General features: G+C 39.5%; 1 protein-coding gene across 1 annotated transcript in view; it reads right to left on the bottom strand.

Moving 5' to 3' along the window:
• Positions 1–14,636: 14,636 nt before the first annotated feature.
• The window catches only part of sh3rf1 (SH3 domain containing ring finger 1), a 96,965-nt gene continuing 87,725 nt past the window's right edge, over positions 14,637–23,876 (bottom strand). Inside the window, exons 11-12 of the mRNA XM_079831641.1 lie at positions 17,207–17,520; positions 14,637–17,127 (exon numbers count right to left, since the gene is read on the bottom strand). Coding sequence (XP_079687767.1) covers positions 16,959–17,127; positions 17,207–17,520 — 483 coding nt within the window. The 3' untranslated portion in view covers positions 14,637–16,958. The remainder of the gene's footprint in view (positions 17,128–17,206; positions 17,521–23,876) is intronic.

The raw sequence follows: 23,876 nt of genomic DNA, 5'->3' as shown, positions 1-23,876 counted from the left end.
TTAATCTGTTTTAAATATTTGTTTACTTTATACATTTGTGTATTGCTTTATTGTATTTAAATCGAATGTTTGGTTCTTTTTGTTATAAGAAAGTTATTAAACCTGTTATGGTATGACAACACTTTTTTGCAACAAATTTCAATATCGTGATAACACCGTTACTATGAACTTCACTTTAGAATTAATTATATATTATGCATTATTCACATTACTATGAATATGTATAGTAGTTCTTAGTAGTTCGTAGTAGAAAATAGTAGTTATTGATTAGCTAATAGTGAACTTAACTACCACCATAAACTAATTTACTAATTAGTTAAAGGATTAGTTCACCCCAAAATAAAAATGTCCTGATAATTTACTCGACCCCATCTCATCCAAGATGTTCATGTCTTCCTTTCTTCAGTCGAAAAGAAATGACGTTTTTTAAAGAAAACATTCCAGAATTTTTCATCATATAATGCTTTTCAATTGCAACCAAATCAATGCAGTTTCAAAGCACTTCGATGGGCTTCAGAGGCTCTTTGTGATCCCAGATGAGGAATAGGGTTTTATCTAGCAAAACCACCGGTCATTAAAAAAAAAAAATAGAATTTACTTTTTAACCTAAATTGTTGATCTTGCCCAGGGGTGCGTTTCCCGAAAGCATCGTTGGCCAACTATGGTCGCAAGTTCCGTCGTTATCAGCATAGTTCAACGATTTGGTGTTTCCTGAAACCATCGTTCCAACGAACGTTCGCAAACTGCATCGCAAACTTGTGTGGTTGGAACGACAGCTCTTGACCTGTGGTTAGAAGTATAGTTCCTTGTTAGTTTGTCGTATCGACGTCATTGATTTCGCAGCAGCTGGGATGTGTTCTATTCAGAGCTATCGACCCTATAGCCTATTTCTTTCGAATGTTTTACCATCTACTTTAAGTAATTTGAATGACTTAAAGTCGAGGTGCCTAGGTTTTACGCAATTTGCTTTCTTCATTACAAATTATTTGAAATGATATAATAGCGTGACGATAGCAATTATTCTCCCTTCGAAGTGCCCTCCGAAAGGATAATTTATGCTGGTTGGGACCATAGACCGTAAAAAAATATGGACGACGCGACTTCATTGACTTCCGCTGACCAAAGTTGAAGCTTTCATAGGCCCGCTCACGGCGCTGACATCTTGGGACCGAGTCTGCGCAGTAGCGATCTCGGGACCGGAGTTGCGCAGTAGAGAACAGGAAGTAGAGGCGCGATTATCAAAAGCCCGCCCACACTCTCGCAGATGCAGAACAATTCATTATGTTGGTGTGAAATAAACAGTTATGGAAATGTAGAAATTAAAGCTAAAGCTCCAATCTCCTCCCAAAAATCCAGAAAAAAGTCCGTTAGTGCCTCAGTGACAAGTTCATTCAGAGAAGCCGTCAATCTCAGCTGTCAATCATGACGTCACACCCCTCGTTTTTATAGCATCAAATAACTCACTAAAACTAAACTTATTTAAAAAACGAACACTTGAAATGAAATTATTGTAATAAAAACTGCCTAAAATGACAGAAACCATCTTTAGGAAACAATTATTTGAAGTGTAATTAAATTGTTTAGTGTGTCTCGCGCCCATTCTAATACATGGAGAGGCGGGGTTTAGGAGCTATACTGGGACCGGCCACCGGGGGGCGATCGAGGCGCGAAAGCTTCAATTTCTGACTGAAGCACTACAGGCTTGGTTGGGACGCAGTCTTGGTTTCGTTTGTGCGAAGAAACGAGTGTGCAAGTGAGTAACTTTGTTAAATTCCAAAAGACAAATTGTCATATAACAATATTTTACAAAAAGGGGTTTACCCTTAAATATTAAATTGTATATGTAGGCTACTGTAGCATTACACATATACGCAACACATGCAGTGCTTAGCGCTAAGGAAACGTAGGCAGATTCAGATTTGTTTTATTCTGACATTTAAACATTTAACAAATGATGACATAAATCAACATAAAGTCTGAAAAGGAATAGGCAGAAGCATTTATTGTTTGGGTGATTTCTGCCCAGGATTTTTTTTTATCAGCATCTGTTACACAATTTTTCAGCTTTGAAAATAGCTGTTTTTTTATTCTCCACCTCCTCCAAAAGAACTGTAACTTCATTTTTTGAAAATTGTGGTTTTTGCGTCATTTTCATAGGTCATATGAACACAAAGCTGTATGGCAAGGGGACTTAAATAGGTAGGCTAATGATCTTAAGCAAAATATGCAACAGGTGTACATAATAGTATAACAATCACAGTGATCATTGATCAACAGTAAAACCCATCATTTATTTTCATTTTAATTGTGCTGATCTATCAATATTCAATAAGTAATTAATATGAAATTGTGAAATTAATAGTTATAGATTTTTGGGATCAGAGAAGACAACATTGTGTTTATGTTTATATTTTATTGTGCAAAGAATGAATGTTGAGTTGTTAACGTAATTACTCCACATCGTCACTAAGAAAGCGCAGTCGAAAAGAGAAAAGAACCAAATTTACAGCAGGTGGCGATATGTGCTCATAGCACCAGTCCGCCATTAGATCGAAGAAGAAGAAGAAGAATGTCATAACGACAGCTCCAACCAATGTGGTTCAAACCATGGTTTTGCGACACAGGTACCATGGTTTCGGGAAACAGTAGTGACTAGCTAGTTGATTTCTTTAAAGATGCATCGTACTATGGTAGTTAAACCAGCGAGTTGCATCGTTGTACGGGAAACGCACCCCAGCTTAGCAAATTTAGCCAAAAAAAAACCAAAAAGGTAGCCTAAAACAATGATATCGGACGATTTTGAAGTTGAAAATTGAGTGTTTTGTTAAAGGGTGATTGTATTAGTCTTCACACGAGCGCTTTGTAAACACGGGGCGCTACTTCTGCCCAAGTCTAGCGTGACCTTTCCGATGTGATTACGTCATCCTTAGCGCCTCACAGAGCAGCGCAAGATGAACAATTTAGGTTAAAAAGTATATATATATATATATATATATATATTTTTTTTTTTAATGACCGATGGTTTCGCTAGATAAGACCCTAAGAGCCTCTGAAACTGCATTGATTTGGTTGCAATTGAAAAGCATTATATGAGGAAAAATCCTGGAATGTTTTCTTCAAAAAACGTCATTTCTTTTTGACTGAAGAAAGAAAGACATGAACATCTTGGATGGCATTGGGGTGAGTAAATTATCAGGAAAAGTTCATTTTGGGGTGAACTAATCCTTTAATCAGAGTTTCTTGTTAGTTAATAGTAGTACCGTAGTTACTAGAATGTTAATAATGCATTACTCATTTGTTCATGTGTTAGCAACACAAAGTGGGGTACAGGTTAACATGTTAAAGCTACACTATGTAACTTTTCCGTCCACTAGAGGTCGCCTGTTCAAAACAAAGGCGTAGTTTGATGACGGCACGTTTGAGCGCAGAATCTCGGGACATGTGGTCTTCAGCTCACAGCCGGTGGGAAACAGTCAGGATAGGACTCGGGCAGAAATCATGTTCATGGATGCGATTATTAACATTACTGTAGTCTGAAGCAGAGCAGGAGCGAGTGTTGTGGAGCTGAGCAAGGCCGCAGGAGCGATTGAAGAGCGGGACTGTTATTATGGCATAGTCGCTGGCGGGACTTTTATTATGACACGGTTGCCGGAGCCACTTCCAGTTATGAGTTTGAGGTAACGCAACTCTGTTTATCGTATTAGATATATCTGAGTGTGTTGAAAAGGAAGTTATAACGTTCGCTCGGCGGCTGCTGTGACACTTGTTCCACTGCAGTGAAAGTAAAGTGTTTCACTGAATAAAACCGGAGACCGAGGGTGACGCAGATATGACGCAATCGACAGGCGACTCCCTCACACGCATAGCTCACACGTCCCGGTTCCGTGGTTAAAATAGCAAATTTCTCACGATTTACAAATAGTTGAAAACATTTGGGATATTCTAAGTACTCAACTGAACAAAATATATAACACTGGCCTAGTGGTTTCTGGATATTTTACTGCAAAAATCCTACATAGTTCACCTTTAAATAAAATGCTTTTTTCGTTTTACCGAAAATGTCGCCCACTGTTGCTATAGTAACAAACTACACTTTTACGTGCATCTGATTGACAGATAAACCAAGCGCTCTTATTGCGCTGTTGTTTATAATTTTGAGGTTATTTCGGCTTTGTACAAAGTTTGCTTCGTACATTTAGTTTAACTGCATTGTTACAGAGATCAGGCTTTACCATTAAACTGAACTGTGTGCATGCGTTTTAGACACTTAACTTACATTGTTCTTGCTCCGTCCATGCAATAACTGCATCCTTGTATGAGCCCAGTTTCCTATTTACTTCAGCTGCAGTGCTCTGGTAATATAAATGGTTTCAGAAGCTGCCAAAATTAACATTTAAAATCATAGCGCACTAAAATAAGAAACATCAGCGGTACTGACTCAAACCCGAGCAGAAAGAGCGCGTGGTTCGCCCCGCCCCCCATCTGAACTGGGAGTTTTGATTGGTTTTGCACCTGAGTCAAACCTGTCTGTTATTGGATGAAGCGCAAGGCTCCACTGCAAGAGTTTGAAAAGTGCCTATCAAATGCTAGCTCGTCCCTTTGCTCTGTCGTACCAAGTTGTTGAATAGGCCTACTTTATTTTTTATGCATCTCAAGTAAGAGTAAAGTGGGCTACCGCAATTTAATTATACTTTAAAAAGTAGGAAAAAATTGAAAAATATACAGTAACGAAAGTATTTGTAATGTTACTTTCCACCTCTAACCAGCTCACACAAAGTAACGTTCTCGCTTAAAAAGTTAAATGCTAAATGTCAAAGAATATAGTCAAACTAATGGTGAGCATTTTAAAGAGAGAGAAACAACCATGCACATTTTATACTGAGGGTTTTTGTGTAATCACAGTTTGAGAAGAAAACAGATTTAGTAGTTGACATATTTAAGTTTTAAATGGGTCATGAAATGATTATTGATCTCATAACGAACAATTCATCTATACGTTTCATTTTATTAAACTTCCGCTTATAATTTCTAGAATGTAAAATCAAAATGTCTTAACTCAATTTTCTTGTGAAAACAGCCGATGTCTCTCTGGTGACTTACATCGAACTTAAGTCAATTAGGTAACAAATATTCAATATGAACTAGTTGCTTATTAGCATGTTTATTACTATGATATTGGCTGTTTATTAGTATAAAGCACATATTAATGCCTTAATCTGCATGATCATATTCTACATCCCTTAACCCAACGCCATACCTAAACATAACCACTAACAGCTACTTTACTATCAATAAGCAGTAATTAGGAGTTTATTGAGCCAACATTGATAGTTGATATTGAATTTGTTCCCTAAAGTGTCTCATATATATATATATATATATATATATATATATATATATATATATATATATATATATATATATATATATATATATATATATATATATATATATATATATATATATATATATATACTACGGGGCCGTTGAATGCTTGAATCTGATTGGCTGATGAACGTTCTGAGGTGTGCAATTATTTTCTGGGAGATGCACAGCGAACGTAGTTCCAGGCAGCTCTCTTGACCGCATTACAGTTCCATATCACTTCGCATAGTTAACTGTAATAACGGAAATTGCAGGACTAAAAAACAACAATATGACAGACGATTTTCCTAAAGTAAATCTTAATATTTACAGTGAATATAAAACGTTCAACAACTGGGCGGCAGCAGTATTAGACAGTCCAGATTAGGGCTGCAACGACGCGTCGACGTCGTCGATGACGTCGACTACGAAAATACGTCGACGTGCGTGAAATGCGTCGACGCGTCGGCGGCACATTATTTACGTTCTAGAATGGAACAGAAGATCTAGAATAATGGCAGCTTCTGCTCCCGGGCATAGTGTAAATGATCATTTATCATATAAAGCCAGACCGCGACATTCAAAAGTGTGGGAGTACTTTAAACAGAAGCCGAATAAAACTGTGCTTTGTTCGCTCTGTAACGCCGGTTTCACACTGCACGCGGTGACAGAGCAGGAGCTGTGCGCGTGGAGAGCGGGAGCTTTCACACTGCAGTCAGTGTTGCCAAGTCCGCTTTTTTCCGCGGAATTGGGCTACTTCTACACTGTTGCCGCGGGCTGTGTCTCATGTCCGCGGGTTGAAGCAAAAAAACACACATATTTAACCCCCCGAACGCGATGTTTACCAGAGAACCTCCCCGAAACGCGATTGGGCTTGTTTTGGGCTAGTTTTGAGTAACGAATGGGTGGGTTTTGTTGTGTAAACCTGGCAACCCTGCTGCCAGTGTTCTCTGGCGCAGCTGAACGCGCCACGCGTGTATTGCAACAGACGGTCACATTTTCCGGGGTTCTTCTCCGACCCCAGTACGTCTCGTGCTTTTATTAGGGGCCAAGCACCGAAGGTGCGAAGGCACCTATTGAAACCGTTCCCGTTCCTATTATTATTATTATTCATCTTCTTCTTCTTCCGCCACGAAGTCTATGGCAGCCCATAGAACCGTATGGTAAAAAGTTATGAAATTTGGCACACTAATAGAGGACAGTCTGAAATGTCACCATAGCAAATTTTGAGTCTCTAACTCAATCCCTCTAGCGCCACCATCAGTCCAAATTTAGACTCATGTTTATGCTAATAACTTTTGAACCATAAGGGCTAGAAACGAAATTCTTTTTTCTTCTGATTCCGTGGCTCAAGACAATTCGATTGCACCCTATGACGTCATTTTCCGTCATAATAATTTTCCCGCCATTTTTAATTAACCGAAAAACCTACTTTTGCGAACTCGTCCTAGACGGTTCATCCGATTTGCACGAAAATTGAACCAGATCATCTTCAGACCATGCTGACAAAAAATCTTGCAAATCAAGTTGATTCGTCAAATCATTTGCGATAAACGCGCAAACAAATTTTACGTAGCGGTTGCAAAAGCACTCTTAAGGCAATATCTCCGCAACGCTTTATCGTATTCAAACCAAACTTGGTACATGTCATCACAAGCATGACTTGAGGCAACATGCAGTGTTTCGGCGCAGCGCCACCTACTGGTCCGGAGATACAAAAAATGGCTGTTTTTGCTTATAACTTTTGAACCGTTTGTCCAAAAATCATAAAAGTGGTCTCGTTAGATTCAGGACGGCATGCCGAGTCGTCTGATATTCAATTTTACCATATCGGCCATTTTGTCTGTCGGCCATTTTGAATTATGTGCTAAAATGCTATATTTTACAAATGCATTAGTGTATTGTTACTAAACTCGGTATGTGACTTCCACTCCATGCCCTGAAGGTACTCAAAAAGTTTTGGGGCAGTGCCACCTTGTGGTCAAAAGTTATAACAAACTTGACAAAAATGCTAATAACTTTTGATTTAATTAGCTTAGTATAATGAAACTGGTCATAATACATTCATTGGCTCATGCCGATTCAATTGCATCCTATGACGTCATTTTCGGTCATGATAATTTCCCCGCCATATTTAATTTTCCAAAAAACCTACTTTTGCGAACTCGTCCTAGACGGTTTGTCCGATTTGCACGAAAATTGAACCAGATCATCTTCAGACCATGCTGACAAAAAATCTTGCAAATCAAGTTGATTCGTCAAATCGTTTTTGATAAACGTGCACACAAATTTTACGTAGCGGTTGCAAAAACACTCATAAGGCAAAATCTCCACAATGCTTTATCGTGTTCAATCCAAACTTGGTACATGTCATCACAAGCATGACTTGAGGCAACTTGCAGCGTTTCGGCGCAGCGCCACCTACTGGTCCGGAGATACAAAAAATGGCTATTTTTGCTTATAACTTTTGAACTGTTTGTCCAAAAATCATAAAAGTTGTCTCGTTAGATTCAGGACGGTATTCAGAGTTGTCTGATATTCAATTTTACCATATCGGCCATTTTGGCTCTCGGCCATTTTGAATTATGTGCTAAAATACTATATTTTACAAACGCATTATTCTATCGTTACGAAACTTGGTATGGGTCTTCCGCACCATGCTTTGAAGGTACTCAAAAAGTTTTGGGGCAGTGCCACCTTGTGGTCAGAGGTTATAAAAATTTTTACAAACATGCTAATAACTTTTGATTAAATTAGCCTAGTTTAATGAAACTGGTCATAATACATTTATTGGCTCATGCCGAGAACATAGATACTAATTTTGCCATATTTGGTCAAACATCCTGTCCTCAATGTTCTTATTTGATCAAAACCTACTTTTTCAAACTCATCCTAGACCGTTTATCCAATTTCCACCAAAATCGAATCGTATCATCTTCAGACTATGTCAACAAAAAGTTAGGGATTTTGTATCAATAGATGAAACCGTTTTTGTAAACCGCAGTGACGAAGTTGAGCCATGATGCCAAAATTACTCTTGAGGCTGTATCTCTGCAATGCTTTGACATATTGGCATCAAACTTTGCATGTGTCATTGTTCCCTTATTCTGACTACACCACATCAATTTCGTAACTGTGCCACCTATTGGTCAAAAGTGATAAACCATTAACTTATATTATCAGTGACTCTATATATGATATTTCAGCCATTTTGCCTAATCTTCTTAAACTGTATAATTGTTAATTGTTGCAGTTGGTCTGACACTCTCAGACTACAATGCATTTTTCAGCCTTTTGCCTAAAATCATCTTAAAACGTGATTAATTGCTCATTGCTCCAGTTGATCTGACACTGCCAGCCATTTTGGCATGTCTTGTCTTCTTCTTTGCGCTTGGCCCCGGTATTGCTGCTTGCAGCTATATTTTATTATGGGCTGCATATATCTCCTGTATATGCGACCTGGTTCCGCTCTGTCCCAAACACATATGCATAATAACTTGCTGTATACAGGTAGTTTACATGATTAAAGTAACATTACAGTTAAGATATGCCTCTAGCTTTAATCATTTAAATGTGTCTTTGAAGTTTGGGCAAAAACTTCTGGCAGCTTTAGTCGTTGTTTATGCACATGTATCTTCAAAATAGACGACTAGTTATACATTAACACTATGCTGAAAGCTCCTGTATGTGAACCTTTTGCAGATAAATACAAGTGCATTTTCGTTTACTACTGACACAAATCAATAAGTAAATCATACTCAACTACTATAGTAAACAACTTTTCCTAATTAGGCCTACTCTGTATACATTTTATGATGAATAGTATCATTATATATTATGTTTAAAAAGCTTCTTGTGTTCATATATTTAATTATAAAATGGCATACTGAAATACAATTAATATTGTCATCATTCATTGATTTCATGTTAAAATAATATACAAATTCACTACCCTCTTTGAAATACAATAATCAGTAAAAAAGAATAATAAGATTAATCTGGAAAAAATAATCGTTAGATTAGTCGACTAATCAAAAAAATAATCGTTAGATTAGTCGACAGAAAAAATAATCGTTAGTTGCAGCTCTAGTCCAGATGAAAACCAACAAACGGAAGCGGACATCAAAGGCAAGCTTTTCTGTCTCATTACTGAAATCACACATGCTCGCACACGCACTACAGTTTGCACAAAAAGGTGTTGTCAGCGCTGCCCTGACGATTTGATCAGTTCTCCCATATAGTGGAGCAACTTAAAGGCTACACGTGACATTTTTTCACTAGCGAGGTAATAACAGCGCTGTTTAGAGACGCACAGAGGTAGCCTAATTCACACAAGCACTCTCTCTCTCTCTCTCTCTCTCTCTAATAACTTTATTAATAACTGCAGTAGAATGCTATCAACGGCTCAAGCCTTCGTTAACAGCTTTAAAATGACGTTTCGGAACTAGCAAAAGAGCTGTTGGATGAGACGCGGAAGAAATAGTCCTACTCACAATAGCGATTTAAGTACAAAAACCGGACGAATCCCATTAAATATATAATCGGATCGATGTCTTGAGGTGTGGTAACCGTAGTATAAGCAGAATAATTGACTCCGGGCCGTTCAATTATTAGAATGATAATGCACACCCGAGGTGTAACGGCCACTCCGCTTCGCGTCGTGACCGCATCACCACCTCGGGTGTGCATTATCATTCTAATAATTGAACGGCCCGTCGTCAATTATTCCTTACATATATACAGTACTGTGCAAAAGTCTTACGTACAATAGATTTCACACACAAAAAAAAATGGTTGAGCCAGTTATTTTTATCTTTTGCTGTAGAGCAGTGTTTCCCAACCGGGGTGCCGTCTGACGGGAGCAGGGGTGCCGTCTAAAAGTTCTTCAAATATGTAAGGAATAATTGACGATGGGCCGTTCAATTATTAGAATGATAATGCACACCCGAGGTGGTGATGCGGTCACGACGCGAAGCGGAGTAGGACGCTATTAAATCGCTATTGTGAGTAGGACTATTTCTTCCACGTCTCATCCAACAGCTCTTTTGCTAGTTCCGAAACGTCATTTTAAAGCTGTTAACGAAGGCTTGAGCCGTTGATAGCATTCTACTGCAGTTATTAATAAAGTTATTAGAGAGAGAGAGAGAGAGAGAGAGAGTGCTTGTGTGAATTAGGCTACCTCTGTGCGTCTCTAAACAGCGCTGTTATTACCTCGCTAGTGAAAAAATGTCACGTGTAGCCTTTAAGTTGCTCCACTATATGGGCTAACTGATCAAATCGTCAGGGCAGCGCTGACACCTTTTTGTGCAAACTGTAGTGCGTGTGCGAGCATGTGTGATTTCAGTAATGAGACAGAAAAGCTTGCCTTTGATGTCCGCTTCCGTTTGTTGGTTTTCATCTGGACTGTCTAATACTGCTGCCGCCCAGTTTTTGAACGTTTTATATTCACTGTAAATATTAAGATTTACTTTAGGAAAATCGTCTGTCATGTTGTTGTTTTTTAGTCCTGCAATTTCCGTTATTACAGTTAACTATGCGAAGTGATATGGAACTGTAATGCGGTCAAGAGAGCTGCCTGGAACTACGTTCGCTGTGCATCTCCCAGAAAATAATTGCACACCTCAGAACGTTCATCAGCCAATCAGATTCAAGCATTCAACGGCCCCGTAGTATAAATATATATATTTTTTTCAAATAATTCTCTCTTTGTAAACTTTGTTCAATGCATGCGAGTGCTGTCGTATGTTTGAATATGACCAGTCATTTTTGCCGTCATCACCCGGGTGTAGAGCCAGAAGACGCGAATGAGAAGTAGCGCGCGCTGTGAGAAAATGTGTCTCTGTTCAGTCATCCGAAAGCGCGCACACGTCTCATAGCGCGCAAATATTGAGTTCTCTTTCAAGTCTTACTTTTTGTGAGTTTGTCCATTCAAGAGCATGTCAACATGTCCATCTTGATCAGTGCTTGAAGTGGAAAAAATAAAGTGCCGGTACTCACCAGAGGGGCGGGGCTTTGTTGGGGGCGTGGTTATGGGGGGATTGTTTAGTCAATAATTCAAGAAGGTCCGTATTTTAAAGCTCTTTCTAACTTGTTCTCAGCCTTAGAACTAACATATAGTTCTTGTAATTGTTTAACTATATAATTTGTTACAATAAAGGTTTATTTACAAAGCAAAACCATTGACGGCACCTCATTAGGCTACCATGCAGGCCAATGTTCACTTTTGTCTTTCTTTTTTCTAATCAAATAGCAACACAGTTAGAAACTATAGCTGGGTCATTCCCAGGGCTGGACTGGTAATCTGGCATACCGGGCATTTTCCCGGTGGGCCGACGCACTTTGGGGCCGATACAAGGTTATTTATTTAATTTTTTGCCACGGACTGGCCCATCATGCAGGGACAGCGTCCCATTGATTTGTCTTCTGAATTGACAGGCCAAAGCGAGAGAGACCTTCCCTCCTCCATAGACTGTGTCCATATTAGGCGCTGTTTAAAAATTTGGGCGCATGAAACTGCAAAAGGCGAATATCCGCGCAACAGCGCTGCCGCCAACGAACGTGCGCTGCGTTTCTGCTGCTCTATGAAGTGATGAACCGGCACTTTGACTCCGAGTGTTGTTTTATACAATCGTGTTATATGGGAACATTAAAGGTTCTGTGGTGAATCAGCTGAAAACAGCCGCGACCATGTAAATACATCACGAGGTAAATTGGAAAACAATACACACAACTACAAACTTGTCACTCTAGCACAACCAAATTCAATAGTTTATTATTATTTATTTATTTATTTTCGAAACCATACACCTTGAGGAGCATGATTTTACCTGTTTTACCATGCCCATACAGTTAAATGAAACTGACCTACAGTTAAACTCAGTTAAAATGTCATTACACTCTAAAAAAAAAAAAAGGTTCTATGGCACCAAAAATGGTTCTTGGCTCGTAATCATAGGGGAACCTTTTTTAGTGCTATAGCACCAATTTTGGTGCTTCAGTGGTTCTTCAGCGGTTCTTCAGAAGTTCTTCACCAGTTCTTTGACTAAGGTGCTATATAGCACCTCTATAGAACCTTTTTTTTTTTTTTTTAGAGTGTAGGGTAATTAAATTATAATTCAACAAAACAGCTTTAAAGCCTGGATCCCATGCATTAAAGGGATAGTTCACCCAAAAATGAAAATTATGTCATAATTTACTCACCCTCAAGTTGTTCCAAACCTGTATGAGTTTCTTTGTTCTGCTGAACACAAAAGAAGATATTTTGAAGAATGTTTGTAACAATTTGTTACTAACAAAGCAGATAGAGAAACTATTGACTACCATAGTAGGAAAAAAATACTATGGTAGTCAATAGTTGCTCTATCTGCTTTGTTACAAACATTCTTCAAAATATCTTCTTTTATGTTTCACGGAAGAGAGAAAGTCATACAGGTTTGGAACGACAGGCCCTAAAGCCCTAACCCCAGTTAAAACATTCAAGAGGAACTCATGGGCCGGATGGGCTGAATTTGCCAGGGCCGAATTTTAGCCCCAGTCCAGCCCTGGTCATTCCTGGTATGCGGTAACATTTTGGCTTCATAAATGTTTGAAAAAAAAGTACATGATTTTCATGTGTTTAGCATTCCACCAAAATGGTGACATGTTTAACTAGTCGGAATACATATTGGTCAAGCTCAGGGACTAAAAAAATAATAATTATGGGTAGATTCATTGTTCAGACATGGGCCGTGAAGGTGTTCCACCCTGTTAGGGACAGAGTTATCACAAAATGTTAATAATGTAAATGTTAAACAATACCAAGTTTTTCTTGGATAGTATATGTCCCTTATGCCATCATGGTATTTTTTTTAATTCTTGAAACAATAACAAAACTATTTTTGATGAATAGAATGTCTTGATTATTAAGAACAGGTACTTTTTGTACCCATTTTTGCCAACAGGATGGTAAATAATAAAAAAATATGTTCAAAAACATATATTGTATATGCTGTTAATGATCCTCACCTCCCAAAATAAAACATAAGTATGCAAAACATTTAACGTTGCTGTCAAATTATTATTTAAAAATGACTCGCCTAACAGGGTGGAAGACCATAACTTAATTTGTACGGTTGAATTCCAGCAGGAAAAACTAATTATGTAATTTCCTGAAAATTGTCTCAATGAAATTGTGGTCTTTTTTTGGAAGTCGAGAAATTCATACTAACAGGGTGGAAGATGACTTCAGGGACACAGTAAATGAAGACAATTGTAAAAAAAATAACTATAGTTTCACATGGTTTATATGTATAACTAGAGGTAGTTTAGCCTATTCTATAACATAATCTAAAAATATTTTGAGATTTTTATCATTTCATGGTTTATAGTTCTTGTGGAAGTTGATTACTTTGCACTGAGGACATGATAAAATTGAATGCATATATCAATAAAAAGGTGTGTAAAATACAAAATAGTATTTTTAATACCTATTATATCTGTTTAAGTGATAAAGAAGACCTACATTTATAATTTAAGCCATTTCTTATAAATATGTGACTCATTTTATAGAAAATATGAGTAGGTAAATCATAAAGACAGAAAAGTCACTGTATAACAGGAACGACCCAGCTACAACATGCGGCTGTTGTCATCGGTAGAAGTGGTGCCGCTCTCGTCCTCGTCACCACTTGTGACCGCGATACAAGTGCTTTGTATTTTAACCATAGATTTTAAACGAGCAGCTATGGTTGCGCGTTTCACATACCCTCTCCGGACCACTTTGAGTTGTTGACACTGACAGCAGCAAAAGCGACGCATGCGCTTTTCACTTGAAAAACTCAAGGGTGTATGGGTAATGTAGTCTCTGCTTGCAAATGAGCCCACTTAAAGCACTGATCTTGATGAGTATTCTAGCAGACATAGTCTGTATATGCCTTAAGTAAACTTTATACAGTCGAGAAAGACAATGCATATCCAAGCATTAGGTCTTAAAGGGGCAGTAGCCTTTACTGTCTGTTTAATGTCAAACAACAAAAGACAAGGACATCACTCACTGCTCTTGATTGAATAGCTTTTGTAAGTTTAAAAATTATTAATCTTTCATTTATACAGTAAAATATGCAATGTTATTTTACATTTGATCAATTTCTGTACCTGAAAACTAATGTTAGACGTACCTGAAAAACCTGAAAAGCATATTATTTTATTAGTAGGCCAATCTTTGCTCAATAGTATTTATTTGTGCTGCTGCTTGTATTTAAATTATTTCTTCTTATTATTTTCTTTTTTTATTTGACAGTAGTAATTTTTTCACTGAACATAGCAAATACTGAACCGTACCGAAACGGTAAACCTAAACCGTGATACAAACCGAACCGTGAGCAATCTGTACCGTTACACCCCTAGTGTAACGTAAGCGAGGGGGAGCCACAAAATGGAGAACATTTTCAAAGGGTGCCATGACTGAAAAAAGTTTGGGAAACACTGCTGTAGAGTATCAGTAGGAAATATCACCAACACAAGGAGTCTGACAACAGCCGGTATGATCTGATCTCACCATCATCGAGTTTGCACAGTCCTGTATATATATAATTGTGCAACTATATTGTGTGGGCAATCTGATTTATATAAAATGATGTGTCCTAAAGAAGCATTGTTGTGTGAGAATGGCTGTGGTTTCATGTGTAAAATAACTGCATAAATGTAAGAATCTGTAAAGATGAGCAATAAAAGATTCAGAAGAGCTTTTGAATACACTCAGTCTGAAGGGTTTTCTATGGTATGTGGCGTCTGTTCATTACACAACACTTGACAAAGCTCACATATAGATCTCAAACACACTTCACTCACAACATGTTTTATAAAAGTTATCACTTTATTTATACCCCTCACATCTAACACACACTTTAATGAGTTTAAATGAAATGTTAAGTGAATTTTGTTCTGCTGTGACGCCATTTACTGACTCGCACTCTTGACTGAGATTAGAGACTGAAATCTTTTTAATGCATCGACTGTGAGCGCTTGATTCCAGCAGTGAAATGCTCCTGGTTTCTTCTAGAGAGGGCTCAGTAATGTATCAGTGGGACATCAGGCAGTCCATGAGAATAATGATTCAAATAAAACCTTTTAACAGGCTGTCTGGTAAACTTCACTAACACAACAACTGACGGCCATCTTGTTCGTTGTAAAGGCATCAAGACAAAAACAGATGAGGGCAATCTCCAAAATGAACCAATGTTTTAAGGGGCATAATATATCTAGGAATCCTAAAAAAAACTATCAAAGATCAATTTTGTGCTTTCATAATAATAATAATAAAATTTGTATCTACTGTATAAAGCATAGAAATACACAAACACAATTTTCAAGTATACAGAACACAAAATATCACATAAAATACTAAAGTACAGCAGACAACATCAGAACAGACCCGACTTAAAGAGAAGCAAAAACCAAAGTTTGTGAATTTGGGGTTAGACTTTGTTTTTAAAGGACATTTGAACTCTCGTGTGAAATCCAGCAGTTTGTAATGTAAAGGCTACTCTCAACAGCATAACTGAAATAATGAAGATGATTTTCGGGAGCTCAAACAGGTCAGTTGTGTATCCATGTATGGGTCGGTACATCATTCTGAAGGAAACTAAACAGGGAACAAACACGTGCACAAAAGCATAATGGCATCATCACTGTAAGATACCGGGTGATTGTTTCTGTTCTGTTCAACGACTTCTCTATCATCCAAAACCATCAATTAGACTATAATGTTATTGCAAAGAATTATTAGTAATTGATTAAAAGAGTGTAATCTTGTTCTTTTTAAAAAAATAAATGCCATCCTTCATTCCCTCACTCAGTGTAGCTACAGCAAACCTTTACAAATGTCATATCACCTTTTCAGTTTACACACACCACGACCAATCAGAACACGAGACTACAGGCTGGCCGTGTCCTCACTCCTCACCATGACTCAAAGAGCCAATTACATGCAAGCTGAGGCAAATATGGATGGTCAAACCAACCTTTCTGAGTTCTTCATCTGGTATTGACGTTTGTTTTATTTCATCAGTGATATTATTCAGGCTCTACAGGCATTTGACCAATCGGCTCACATAACAAACCTTCCCTCAAAAACTCAGTTCCTACAAAACAAAAATAAGTTAAATGTTTTTCAGATGAAAAAAAGTTCATATTGTTCTTGTCATGACTCAGATCAGCTTCGCTTGGCTTATATACAGTAAAGTGAGACAGTACAAGGCACACATTAAACGTCTTTGAAATGTTACAGATGCATAAATTAACGACTTCATCTACTGTGCTAAAAATAGGGTACCTAGTGCGAACGGCTAAAAATCTCTCGCTTCGGTGTGTTTCGAGAAAAGTATTTGATCTAATGCTGACCCACTAGGAACGGTCAAGGTGGTTTTGAGATATTCGTAAGACTCTTGTCAAATCCATGCAACTGATGAGCCTCATAGTTTGCAGACTCCAGCAGTTGGATCGCAGTCACAAGCAGCCCAGTCCTACCGAGCAATCTGAACTATTAAGTTCAGTGTTGTATTTTCAGTGATGGAGAATTTGATATCTAATAACTATGTTCTTCGACACCATGTGCGTTAGATACTGTCAACAAAGCTGCCAGGGAACAGCCCGGTTCGACCGTTTCTCTGTAGTGTTCCTTTAAACCAGCCGTCCTCTCGTTTTCTGTGCACAAATACAATATCGCCCTCCTTGAGTTCCAGCTCTGCTTCGCTCTGGGGAGGGTAAGACACCACCACGCGGTACCTGGAGGAATAGTAAAATACCACGTTTAGAGCTCAAGCAAGTATGAGGTGTCAATGTTGATTCCTGGGTGTTATTGTACCTTTCGCACACGATTGGTCGTCCGTCGTGCTGCATGGAGAGGAGGGAGGAGCATGGCTGTCGTGGAGGCGGGGCAATCGGGGCAGTGTTGTCCTGGGAGTTTGATGAAGATGAGGACACAGAGAGCTCAGAATCCATCGGACGACCGTTGTGTCCTACCGCCGCTGAGCTGGGCAGAGCCATTTCAGGTCCAATGGCCCCCTGGGGCATCTCCATGGCAATAGATTGCTCCGCTTCCAGTGTAGGGGAGGATGGGGGAGAAGGGCGGAGCTTCTTTTTATTAGACAGCAGTTTCAGCAGGCCTTTCTTCTCTCTCTGAAATGACACATTTGATTCACAAAGAGGTTGAGTGCAAACAGCCTTTTACGCAAACATGTAATTCTGTGAAGATTATCAGCTGTCGATGAATGACACTTTTGAAATGTTTCCCTCTAAGTTGCGGAGATACCTCCTTAAGAACTTGGGAGAAATATCGCAATTTCGCAAAAACAATTTGCAAATAAAACAGTGTTTCTATCCCATGTGGCAAATAAGAAAACCATAATTTATGGAAAACTTAGCACAAAACAGAGATGAAAATGGAAGTTGTATCCACTTTGGCTTATTTATTAAAATGTAATAAAATATTTGCGTGCAGACCAAACACTCTTGACTAGAGCCCTTTTTTAAAGGGTTAGTTCACCCGAAAATGAAAATGATGTCATTAATTACTCACCCTCATGTCGTTCGACACCCGTAAGACCTCCGTTCATCTTCGGAACATAAATGAAGATATTTTTGTTGAAAGCTGATGGCTGAGAAAGGCCTCCATTGGCATTCAGTACATTCACTCTCACAAGACCCATAAAAGGCACTAAAAACGTCGTTACAAAGTCCATCTCACCACAGTGGCTCTACAATAAGTTTACGAAGCGACGACAATAGTTTTTGTGCGCAAAAAAAAATCTAAATAACGACTTTATTCCACAAGTTCTTGTCTTCTGTGTAGGCCTCGGACGTGAACTCACGAAGCACCACGACACATGCGCGAGAATATTATGCAGATCCGGCGTTCGGACACATGACCCAGAAGCGAGGAGGAGATTTGTTTACAAGCAGAGGAAGATACGCCGTATCTAAGCTGTTGAATTCTACATTGATCGTGCTTTAGGTCTCGGCGTATTGCTCAAAATGGGACTAAAGTGTGCATTGGCCAAAACGGAAAACAAGGACGTGTTGAATAAAGTCGTTATTTAAAAAAAAAAAATCAGCAAACAACTATTGTCGTTGCTTCGTAGAATTATTGAAAGGTCACTGTAGTGAGATGGACTTTGTAACGACGTTTTTAGTGCCTTTTATGGGTCTTGTGAGTGTGAATGTACTGAATGCCAATGGATGCCTATCTGAGGCCTTTCTCAACAAAACAACAACAATATCTTCATTTGTGTTCCGAAGATGAACTGAGGTCTTACGGGTGTCGAACGACATGAGGGTGAGTAATTAATGACAGAATTTTCATTTTTGGGTGAGCTAACCCTTTAAGCCCCTAGGGCCAGGCCTCGGGCCAATTTTCACGTCATACCTCAAACGCGGGCAGGGCTTTGAGCCTTTTTTTAGGCTTCTCCTTCATTTTATATTTATTTTATTAATTAAAAGAAACATTGAGATGAGATGTGCTGCGCTGTTGGTAACAACATGAGACCATGATAGCCTACCGTGACTGTCAAGACTGCCTCGCACAGTGTTTAGAGTCTGCGGCCAGCGCCAGCAGCAGTAGCGAACGTTCCTTCGGCGCAGCTGCAAGAATATGGCCTTATGGCCTTTTTAGAACTGGTCCCTTCATTCGTTTTCTCTGACCAGATATCTATCTGATTGTGAAATTATTAGGAGTAGGTCTAAATGCCTTCCGAAATTCTTTCGAGACGCAACATAACATCATGACTTTGCGTAAACATACACGCCACTTTCTAAAGCCAAATGGCGTGTTATCTGTACGCATTTTGAGCTATCCGCGTGTATGTCTACGCCGTGTGATTCCGCTTGTATGTGTACGCCGAAACGAACATCATCTCCGCGTGTATGTGTACGCCAGTGATGCGCGGGTCAATGTATAAACAACCCGCACCCGACCGACGTTTTCAACTAACCCGCCCGCAACTCGGACCGCAAAAAAAAAAGAAGAAAATATTGTACCCGACCCGCTTCCTGACCCGCATTTTTTAAAAGTAGTAAATGCTCATCGTAGCTCATTGGGCCATTGAGAAAATGTTTCAGGCCCTGACGTGGTGTGCTCAGAGGTGCAGCAGCGAGAGCAGGAAGTTCTTGCGGCGGCCCATCATTTTCCATTTCAGCTCCAGATGCATATTATTGATGAACGCGATGTTTATGTTTCGACCCGGCTTGAAGAATTCATCAGCCCACATTTGGAAAACATTTGGAAAAGTGTGAAAGCCCTTAGGAGCGCAAACTGTTATTTTTCTGAATGCTGTATGATATAGCCTAGTGTTATGTAATACAGGCTTGATTTATTCATTTATTTCGTTTAATTTTCTTAACAATTAAGATGCTGCATGTGTTTATCCAGTCTAATCGAAGTGTGCGTCTCTCCCCCGACTTTCCCAACAAAAATCCCGCCCCCTCTCAGAAAATACATAAAACTGACTTTAAATGCGTTTAAAAGTAGCCTATTAAAATGGTACAATGGCATTGCTCAGTTCAACGTTTTGGGAAATCGGGCATTTTGTCCCGCGTCAGCATATTCAAAAGTTAATAACGCTCAACATTCAAAATGTAAATAAGGATTTATTGACGATCCGACCGACCGTGACCCGAATATCATTAAAAATATTTTTGGATGACTCGTAACCGCGGGTAACCGCGGGTGGCCGCGGGCACCCGCTCATTTTGGATCAACCCGCGCATCACTGGTGTACGCCGTGTGATTCCGCGTGTGATTCCGCGTGTATGTGTACGCCGTGTGATTCCGCGTGTATGTGTACGCCGTGTGATTCCGCGTGTATGTGTACGCCGTGTGATTCCGCGTGTGATTCCGCGTGTATGTGTACGCCGTGTGATTCCGCGTGTATGTGTACGCCGTGTGATTCCGCGTGTATGTGTACGTCGTGTGATTCCGCGTGTATGTGTACGGCGTGTGATTCCGCGTGTATGTGTACGGCGTGTGATTCCGCGTGTATGTGTACGCAGTGTGATTCCGCGTGTATGTGTACGTCGTGTGATTCCGCGTGTATGTGTACGCCGTGTGATTCCGCGTGTATGTGTAGGCCGTGTGATTCCGCATGTGTGTGATTCCGCGTGTATGTGTGTGATTCCGCGTGTATGTGTACGCCGTGTGATTCCGCATGTATGTGTGTGATTCCGCGTGTATGTGTAGGCCGTGTGATTCCGCATGTATGTGTGTGATTCCGCGTGTATGTGTACGCCGTGTGATTCGGCGTGTATGTGTACGCCGTGTGATTCCGCGTTTATGTGTACGCCGTGTGATTCCGCGTGTACGCCGCGTGATTCCGCGTGTACGCCGTGTGATTCTGCGTGTATGTGTACGGAGTGTGTGAACGCGTGTATGTGTACGCCGTGTGATTCCGCGTGTATGTGTACGGAGTGTGTGAACGCATGTATGTGTACGCCGTGTGATTCCGCGTGTATGTGTACGGCCGTGTGATTCCGCATGTATGTGTAGGCCGTGTGATTCCGCGTGTATGTGTGTGATTCCGCGTGTATGTGTACGGCCGTGTGATTCCGCATGTATGTGTAGGCCGTGTGATTCCGCGTGTATGTGTGTGATTCCGCGTGTATGTGTACGCCGTGTGATTCCGCGTGTATGTGTACGTCGTGTGATTCCGTGTGTATGTGTACGGCCGTGTGATTCCGCATGTATGTGTAGGCCGTGTGATTCCGCGTGTATGTGTGTGATTCCACGTGTATGTGTACGGCCGCGTGATTCCGCATGTATGTGTAGGCCGTGTGATTCCGCATGTATGTGTAGGCCGTGTGATTCCGCGTGTATGTGTAGGCCGTGTGATTCCGCGTGTATGTGTGTGATTCCGCGTGTATGTGTACGCCGTGTGATTCCGCGTGAATGTAAATGGATTTATAAACATACTAAATGATGCTTTTTTGAAAATGTAAAAATTCAGAATGTTTCTTGTGATGGGTAGGTTTAGGGACAGGGGCAGTGTGTGTGTGTATGTGTGTTTGTGTGTGTGATGGATAGGTTTAGGGACAGGGGCAGTGTGTGTGTGTATGTGTGTTTGTGTGTGTGATGGGTAGGTTTAGGGACAGGGGCAGTGTGTGTGTGTATGTGTGTTTGTGTGTGTGATGGGTAGGTTTAGGGGTAGGAGCAGTGTAGGGGGATAGAATGAAACTCCGTTGATAAACACGCTAAAAAGCGATTATGCGTCTTGATAGCACGCCAAAATGGCATAGCGAATTGGCGTGTCATACATACGCTATTTCATGAGATCAGTCTGCGAGACGGATTTAAATCCGATCACTCAAACAAACCAATTCAGAAGGTGGTCTGAAAGCATTTCAGACGAAACCGGACAAGTGTCCTAAATGCATCTGGTTGTTTAAACCACATATGTAATTTTTACTCCTGGCAAATTGTTAAAAAATAAATGAGAGCGTGTTATAGGCTAAATGACATGTTGTAGCCTACGACAGCGATAGCCTACTGCAACACGCATCGCCGCAAATGAGTAATAAAGCAAGCCAACACGCAAACGGCTGTAGTGAAACTAAAATAAGTCTTAAATTGTGCTCAAAAACACAATCTTCAATAAAATTAATGAGACTAAATTATCTTACCAGTGCTTAGGTCACTCTTTCTCCCATTGCGGTCTTTGATCTTGAAATGAGCTGATGAATATGCTATCTGTTGCTTTCTTTGACGTGAGCTCCGTTAAATGTGCATTTTCTTATTTATTAAATCCAGGCAATTATCTGATTAAACATTGATTAAAATTAAGATACAATTTATACAAAACAAAATTCACATTAAAGAAAGGCTTTCTAAGCAAAATCATACAAAATTTATTTCAAAATCATTTCTGAACTTCAGTCTTCAGACATATTGCGCATCTTTTCACTTTTCATAATCAATGTAGCCTAGATTGAATTTAAAAATAACATTATAATATTTAAACATAAACAGGAACTTCCTGTAAATGGTCTGAAAGTCCGAACCATACAGAAAATGCTTTCACACTAGAAATGAACCGAACCTTTGTTCAGTTTGATCCGGACCGAGACTACCTCTTTTTGTCGGACCAAATTTCGTCTGTTTGGTCCGGACCGTGGTATGGGGGAGGTTTCACACCTGTAATTTTGATTCGGACCAAACTGAAAAGTCCGAAAATTTGGACCAAACAAGGTAGGTGTGAAAACGCCCAAAGATAAGAGAACCTGCATGTTCTTTTTTTTTTGTTTAGATTGTGTAGCCCGTTTTGTTTGCGAGCGCCGTTGCGAGCATCAGCCTGCCTCAGCTTGTCAAAAATGCCTTTTTACTGTGGTGGTGATATAGGCTAAACGTTTAAGCTAAAATTGTGATGCTTGAAGTGTTTTATATCTATGGATTTTATTATAAGCAAAACAAGTCAATTGTTGATTTGAGAGGCTAAAGTGTTAGGTTAACTCACTGTCGGATGCTGGCCATCACTTTAAAAAATAAAAATGTTAATTTAACAAACAAAAAAATGCTTCACATTTTTCTAAATAAACTTAAAGAAACTAAATGAAAAACTACTTTGACATTAAAAACAAAACGGAACTATTTTAATGGCTGCAACAATGTGTAACGGAGGAAACTTGTTTTTTTTTTTTTTTTTTTTTTTAAACACGGGCTCCTGTCGGACTCAGGCCGAGAATTTTGATGAGCTGTCGGACACGGGCCGGGCTAGGGCCTCAGCGTCTTGGGCCAGGGCCTAGATTTGAGGCCTGTGCAGGGCTCTACTCTTGACGAAATTCTTGAAGGTAACAGTGGTCAATCATATTTTGTCAAATGACCTGCAAATGACAAAGTCACATTAAGTTTTTAGGAAGGTCTTTTAAAGGGTTAGTTCACCCAAACATGATTATCCCATGATTTACTCACCCTCAAGCCATCCTATGTGAAATTTTACTTCTGCTCAGACTTACTTCTTTCAGATAAACATAAATCAAAGTTTTATTAAATAACGTCCTGGCTCTTCCAAACTTTATAATGGTAGTAAAAGTCCAAAAAAGTGCATCCACCCATCATAGAACTGCTCCAGGGTGTTAATAAAGGCCTTCTGAAGTGAAACGATGCGTTTGTGTGAGAAAAACATCCATATTTAAAACTTTATAAACTAAAATAACTAGCTTCCAACAGACGGGCATACGCATCGATTTACAACGAAAGAATGACCCCTGACCTGACGCATGACGAACGCGGAAGCGCAGAGGATAGAGCAAAACACAACACCGGTCATGAATTAGAAGTCTAAAACGAGAATTTTTACAGAAAAATGTTGAAGGATTTCTTGTGTTTGTCTGAAAGAGGAATGTCATATACACCTAGGATGGTTGAGGGTGAGTAAATCAAGGGCTAATTTTCATTTTTGGGTGAACTATCCCTTTAAAGGGGTGGTAAACCACGATTTCACTATTCCAACTTTAGCTAGCGTGTAATGTTGCTGCTTGAGCATAAACAA

The sequence above is a fragment of the Gobio gobio genome (genome assembly GCF_949357685.1).
Source record: "Gobio gobio genome assembly, chromosome: 12".
NCBI lineage: Eukaryota > Metazoa > Chordata > Actinopteri > Cypriniformes > Gobionidae > Gobio > Gobio gobio.
This window is presented reverse-complemented; position numbering and strand designations above follow the sequence as displayed.